Source organism: Engraulis encrasicolus, chromosome 4 (assembly GCF_034702125.1).
Source record: "Engraulis encrasicolus isolate BLACKSEA-1 chromosome 4, IST_EnEncr_1.0, whole genome shotgun sequence".
Classification (NCBI taxonomy): Eukaryota; Metazoa; Chordata; class Actinopteri; order Clupeiformes; family Engraulidae; genus Engraulis; species Engraulis encrasicolus.
Window position 1 is genome coordinate 24,371,217 of NC_085860.1, and position 7,500 is coordinate 24,378,716.

At 49.0% G+C, this 7,500-nt stretch overlaps 1 protein-coding gene across 1 annotated transcript in view; it reads right to left on the reverse strand.

Annotated features, from left to right (window-relative positions):
* Positions 1-1,336: 1,336 nt before the first annotated feature.
* The window catches only part of jph3b (junctophilin 3b), a 55,660-nt gene continuing 49,496 nt past the window's right edge, over positions 1,337-7,500 (reverse strand). The window contains exons 4-6 of the mRNA XM_063196397.1: positions 6,106-7,001; positions 5,911-6,042; positions 1,337-2,036 (exon numbers count right to left, since the gene is read on the reverse strand). Coding sequence (XP_063052467.1) covers positions 1,956-2,036; positions 5,911-6,042; positions 6,106-7,001 — 1,109 coding nt within the window. The 3' untranslated portion in view covers positions 1,337-1,955. The remainder of the gene's footprint in view (positions 2,037-5,910; positions 6,043-6,105; positions 7,002-7,500) is intronic.

The following is a 7,500-nucleotide window of genomic DNA, read 5'->3' on the forward strand; positions in this document are numbered from 1 at the left end:
ACCAAGATAGCCAGAGGTGTATGTAGGCCTATGTGCGTGAGAGTGAGTATATGCATGTATGTGCTGTATTATGTATGTTTGTTTTTGTTGTTGGGGTGGGTGTTTTTGACTTAGTGATGGATAAATAAATCAGAATCATTCTAATCAAAAAAGGGGGCATGAGTGGGTTGTAGAGACATAGACATAGGTGTGGTATATGCTGTACGTCTATGTTTACGGACAGGATGCTGCAGTGTGATTGGCAAGTTGAACGTGGGAGGAGCCACCTGGCAGGAAGTGAGTTGTAGCACTCTCCCACTGATGCTGACGGAGACGTCCACAGGAGCTCTGAACAGCACCCTCTGGTGGACACAGAGAGGCAGGGCTTTCACAGCAGAATCCTGCTGTTACTCAATTTATAATTAATAATATAAGAGCGAGAGGGAGAGAGAGAGAGAGAGAGAGAGAGAGAGAGAGAGAGAGAGAGAGAGAGAGAGAGAGAGAGAGAAAGAGAGAGATGGATAGTTGGAACTTGGACCATACCGCAGTCTTCCTGCAACTCCACCTGCTATGAAGTTGGATGTGGGGCAGCAAAGTTTCCATGGTAACATTAATATTCGTCGGGGTGGCTTTCTGACCAGACAAGAGGGGGGTGGGGGGGAGAAGATCCAGAGACACACACCACCTAAAGTTGGCCTCCACTTGCAATGCACACATGCACAGACCAAACCCTTACACACAAGTTTAGCTACACATGACAGTGGCGCACAGCAACAGCGTGCTACCAGTGTGGAGGTGGATCGCTGCTGTAGGGGGGCAGGAGGGTGATGGACTCAAAGGTTGGAGGAGAGCCGTGGGCGGTAATACAAGATGACCAGTGATCTGCAGGGGGTGGTGAAAGGATTGCGCAGGAAGGAACAGAGTGAAAGAAAGAAAGAGATGAAGAGATGAAGTGACAGAAAGAAATGAAAGAGTGAAAGAAAAGGGCAGAGATGTAGGGGGTAAAACACAGTGAGGAGCTGACTTGTTTCCCTATCATGACTGAAGACCTTGAACAACCTCCCCTCCCACATAGCACATTTGGAATTAATTCAACACTAGAAGAGTTGAATCTTACTCTTAAAACATTGAATTAACTCTGCAAAATGTACCAGTCATTGTCACATAAACACACACACACACACACACACACACACACACACACACACACACACACACACACACACACACACACACACACACACACACACACACACACACACACACACAGCCCACACATACTGTATATGTACACACACATATCACTGACATCATAATCATGCAGATCTCAATCATCCGACGATAACACACACATCCATACAGTACGTTCAGATTTAGTCATTCTTTGTGATGCACACACTCTCCAAAAACTCCAGAGAATCACCAAAGCCAACAGCTGCATTGAAAAGGCAGGAAAGTTGTTGAAAAGAAAAAAAACAAACCAATAATAACAATAAATAAATACATAAATAAATAAATAAACGAAGAATATCATCATACAAGAAAAAAAATGCAAAGAAAGAAATGAATAACTTAATAATACATGTACTGTATAAATGAATAGGTTTTTCTTTATAACTAGAAGTCTTTTACAAAGGATGCAGTTAAATGTTGTGGGAGTCGAACCCAGAAAGTTCTAGAAGAGAACAGCAGCAGAGCGACGACATAGCTGTCCGTTCCAAAAGGGGGCCTGCATGGTCGCCCATATCTGGACACTGCTTTTGGAGGGTGAAACCATCACGAGTCGAGTTACGCATGTGTGTTTCTTTTTCTCTCTCTTTTCTTTCTTGTGGGCGTCACACACACACTCTCTCTCTGTCTCACAAATCTCCAAATCTCTTCTCTCTCTCTACCCGTTTGTCCATTTGGTGCAGTGAAAGACGACGTTGGGTTTTTGACGTTGGGTGGGCCATCCGTCCATCCGAGACCCGAGGAGTTCAAATAAAAAAATGGATGAACAAGATGGCCACTCCAATGTTGAGCAAAATCACCATGACAACCAGGATGGAGCTGGAGCCCTGTTGAATGGAGAGAGAGAGGGGGGGGGGAGAAACATCAGGGCAGGCAACCATGACACACACATACACACACAAACACACACGCACACACACACGCACACACACACACACACACACACACACACGCACACAGGCACGCACGCACACACGCATGCACGCACGCAGGCCCCTCTCTACTGACCCATGAGAGAGTGAGACTGTGTACAGTGATGAACACATATACTGTAAGTACACTACTATCGGTAGAATCTGTATATCCCAAATGATAGGTGGGGTAGGGTATGATAGGGGTGTACAAAAATCGGCATGACAATGCATTGCGATACTTATTTTCACAACATACTGCATCGACTCATGACAATGTATCGCAATGCATATTTTCACATTATACCGCATCGATTCATGACAGTCGTGATATTTCTGCTGTAACGGATGCTCTCTCGTGTGTGCGTGCGTGTGTGCGTGCGTGCGTGCGCGTGTGTGTGTATTCTATGGTCCAGCATGGCTACATACAAGCCTGTATGAGTGTAATGTGTTAGGTTGACAAAAGCCCATATCTATAGCGCATTATGAGCGCATTTATAACAAATTATAATGCACATTATAATTACTTACAACGCATTACGACTACACCGATGATGTTTCATGATGCTTTATGTTAACAGTAATGAATAACCATGAATCTAGCTTATAATACTTTATAAATCCAAGGGTATTATGAGTGCTCATGACTGGATATAAACTACAGGCTGCCTGATGGGGCTTATAGTACATTATGATGCATTATAGATGTGCATTATACAGTGCATTATAGATGCATCCATATGAACTTCACTTTACTTAGAGCACACATTGACGACTTATGATCTCACATGAAACATTATAGCATCGTATGAGCCCTTATGACAGTTTATCATCCAGGTCTGTGCATAGAGGGGTATAGGTACTCATAATGTACTATAAACCCCATCAGGCAGCCTGTAGTTTATAGCCAGTCATGAGCACTCATGACACCCTTGGATTTATAAAGCATTATAAGCTAGATTCATAGTTATTCATAACTGTTAATATAAAGCATCATGAAGCATTATGAGTGTAGTCATAATACGTTGTAAGTAATTATAATGTGTGTTATAATTTGCTATAAATGCGCTTATAATGTTGGCTTTAAGTAAAGTGTTACCAAAAGTACTGTGTCTGATTGAGTGCATATGCAAATATGAGAACATTACTCTATAGGAGAGCTCTTTGTGTGTGTGTGTGTGTGTGTGTGTGTGTGTGTGTGTGTGTGTGTGTGTGTGTGTGTGTGTGTGTGTGTGTGTGTGTGTGTGTGTGTGTGTGTGTGTGTGCAGGTCCATACATGACTGTGTCTTTTCCAGTATACCGTATATCTGCATGTGTTTCTGTTTCCACGTTAACCTGCCTTACACAACTCTGCTGCAATGTCCGCTCTCCACTCCTCTCTCTCTCTCTCTCTTTCTCTCTCTCTCCACTCCTCTCTCTCTCTCTCTCTCTCTCTCTCTCTCTCTCTCTCTCTCTCTCAGAGCAGCCAGATAGAGAGCTACAAACATTCCCCCTCCCCCTTCCCCCCGTCGCTCGCTCCCATTGGCTCAGGCCGAAGCGAGGCATAAGCTGTTCCCTAGCAACAGACTGGCTGAGCCAATGGTGGGCCGCACTGGGAAAAGATGCTGTTTACCAGGCGGCCGCTGTTACTAAGGAGCAGCGGGTACTCACCAGGGCACCTGGGTGTGTGTGTGTGTGTGTGTGTGTGTGTGTGTGTGTGTGTGTGTGTGTGTGTGCGCGTGCGTGCGTGTGTGTGTGTGTGTGTGTGTGTGTGTGCGTGCTTGTGTGTGTGTGAGTGTGCATGAGTGTGCGTGTGCATGTGTGTGTGCGTGTGTGTGTGTGTGTGTGTGTGTGTGTGTGTGTGTGTGTGTGTGTGTGTGTGTGTGTGTGTGTATAAGAGAGATAGAGAGAAAGAGAGAGAGAGAGAGAGAAAGAGAGAGAGACAGAGAGGGACTGTGTGTGTGTGTGTGTGTGTGTGTGTGTGTGTGTGTGTGTGTGTGTGTGTGTGTGTGTGTGTGTGTGTGTGTGTGTGTGTGTGTGTGTGTGTGCGTGTGCGTGTGCGTGTGTGCGTGTGTGCGAGTGCATGTTTGTGTGTATCATGTGTGTGTGATCCTCAGTCTTGGTCAACAGTCTACTCTCAATTATTAGAGAATACCACCAACAAGCTAAATACAGCTCACAGATATTCTGCACACAACAAACACACACACAATAATGGTGCACACAGTACAACTGCAGCACATATATGCAGAATCGAAGAGCTGAACAGCCCACCTGTACTTGCCTGGTTATCACTAGACCTAATCAGAGTGGTATGGTCTGGAAACCTAGCCTTGCGAGCCATCCTACGTACTTCCGCCAAAGGATTGGCTCCACTACTGTAGTCTGGCCGTGCTTCTCTGTGGAGTGCCTGGAGCAGTAGAATTTTGATCGCAACGACCCCCCCCAGAAAACAGCCAATAATCGAATACGCCCCCCACGTGGGGGCGAAAGGGGGAGGACGCTCGTGACAATGACGTACACATCTGCGCCAGAGCCATTGGTTTGCGCTATGTTGTTGTTGAGTAACTGCCAGCGATTGGGTGAGAGGTGTCCAATAATTTCAAACCATAACTGAGTGCAAACTTCCTACTTCCTACAATTGCTTCAGAGAAAACAAATGCCAGACCATAAATACGAAATGAAATGGTAGTATTATGGGATGGTCAGGACCAGGCTACTGGAAACCTGCCTACGTCTGTAAATCCCGTAGGGGGTGTGTGGTTTACGATTGATGGCGGCTGTTTATTGGGCGTTACGAATGTGTATCATTTGGCATATGTAGCCATAGCCAATCGCGTCAGTTGTACCTATTCACATATAAACTGCAGTCACTGTCTTTCCACGCCTCCCCGTTCTCTGATTGGAGGCAATGATCTTGTCCGCTCTCTGGGTACAGATTCCATACTGTCTTTCAGATCGGAACGATAGCAATGTTGTTATGATGTAGTTGAGTATTTTCAGCAAATAGTGAATAGGCCCGCTGGCGACCCCATCTGCACTAACAGGCTACGTAGCCTCTTACTGCAGATGGGCCCGTCAACAGGCCTAGTGACTCTTGGTTGAAAACACACTGATTAAGACTTGGTCATTACCATTTTGGTGACAATAAGGTTGCTAAGGGGTTAAGGAAGGTTGGAGTGGGCCACCTATTTGCATTTGACTGTCGACTGTTGCACTTGAAACACCTCTAAGCTGTAGGGCGATTAAGGACACATGTAAACGATAGCAATACACAGGTGCCGTTACAGCTAATGACACAAACTGTGGGAATACACTGGTGCTGTTTCTCTAAAATAATTTCAGAAACAACTGAGTCAACTTCAGCTGAAGGGGCCTACGCCACAAGGTCATCACAAGACGAAATTCTGACATCTCTGGCAACTACCCAAAAATAGTACAGTGCAATATTTACATGTATATAAATGTAAAATGACATGTATCTCTTAACAACAATTAGTGTACATTTGTATGCGAGAGAGAGAGAGAGAGAAAGAGAGGGAGGGAGAGAAAGAAAGAGAGAGAGAAAACAAAGGAGAGATGGAGAGTGAGAGAGCAAGAAAGAGCGAGAGAGCAAGAAAGAGAGAGAGAGAGAGAGAGAGAGAGAGAGGGAGGGAGAGAAAGAAAGAGAGACAGAAAACGAAGGAGAGATATAGAGCGAGAGAGCAAGAAAGAGAGAGAGAGAGAGAGAGAGAGAGAGAGAGAGAGAGAGAGAGAGAGAGAGAGAGAGAGAGAGAGAGAGAGAGAGAGAGGAGGAGTAGTAGTGTCTCACCCCGTTGGTCTTGAGCTGCAGGCTCTTGTTATCGTGTTCTAGTGCAATGGGTGTGGAGCGCTGTGGGGGGGAGAGGGTCAGGTCCCTACGCAGAGGCCTGCCGTCCGCTTTCTCCCCCACCTCCACCCCTCCTCCTCCTCCTCCTCCTCCTCCTCCTCGAGTGTCCTGCTTGCCCTCCGCTTCGGTGCCCCCCACCCCTGCCAGGCTGGCCCCTCCTCCTCCTCCTCCTCCTCCTCTGTCCTTGCCACCACCCCCGTCCCTGGCCCGCTCCCTCTGCAGCTTGCCCCGCTGTCTCTGCGACCGTCCCCCTCCTCCGCCCCCTCCTCCACTTCCGCCGCCACCTCCATCGCCGTGGTGACGGTCGTCGTGGGCGTGGTGGTGTCTCTGGGAGGGGGCGGCGTCTCGCGGCTGCAGCGGCCGCATCTCCATCTCATAGTTGCTCAGCTTCTCCTCGTCCAGTTGGCCCAGCGCTCCGCCGCCGCCGTCCGTCACCCTGCCGCTGTTGGAATGCTGCAGCCGGTGGTGGCTACTCCGAGAGCCCCGCCCCCCGCTGCCACCGCTCAGCCTGTGATTGGACGAGCCGTGGTGGTCTCGCGGCCTGTGATTGGCCTTGTTGTGTCCGTTGCTGTGGTGGATCTCCGGGTGGGTGGTGGTGGTGGAGGAGGTGTTGTGGTCTGGCCGACCGCTGGACCCCCGGGCCCCACCACCACCACCACCACCACCACCACCACGGGGCCCCTCCAGGAGCACCTGGATCTCCGTGGCGCCCCCTCCCCGCTCCCCTCCTCCTCTATCCCCTCCTCCACCTCCTCCCCCCGTCTGCTCGTCATCCACCGCGCTCTGCCGCAGGAATCGGGCGCTCTTGCGGCGGTGGGCGGAGGAGGAGCTTTTGGGGGAGTTGTGGCGGCTGGTGGGGGGGCTGCTCTGGCTCTGGCTCTGGCTGAGGGTGGCGTGGGCGTTGGTGGCGTTGGCGGGCGACGTGCCCTTGCCCTTCACGTAGAGCTCGGGGCTGTCGGCCGTGCCCGTGCTGGAGAGCGGCTCCGTCTCGTTCTCGCTGGACACCTGCGTCTTGGGACGCTGGCACTCCACACCTGGACACAACACAACACAACACAGGGGAGGGAGAGGAGAGGTGTTAGAAGATAACAGTAACACAGTTACCGGAGCCAGACATTACATTATATTACACTTAGCTGACGCTTGTATCCAAAGCCACTTACACATATTTAGGTAAGGGTATTGGTTACAGGCCCTGGAGTTATGTGGGGTTAGGTGCCTTGCTCAAGGCCACTTCAACCATGGATGGAGATGCTGGCAAGGGTGGGATTGGAACCTGCAATGCAACCCTCTGATCTAAAGGCCAGAGCTCTAACCACTGAGCCATGGCTGCCCCTGCCCAGACATGGCATCTGACACTAGATACTGCTACGGTGGATCATCCCAACTCGTCAATTTTGGACTACCTTTGACCAGACTGCAATTTTTTTCGTCTGCCCTTGGAGTCAAAATATGACTTGCGCCTCAAAGGCACCCCCTTGTGGCAGCATAACTTCACTGACGGTTAGGGTTAGGGAAAGGTCTAGGTTTAGG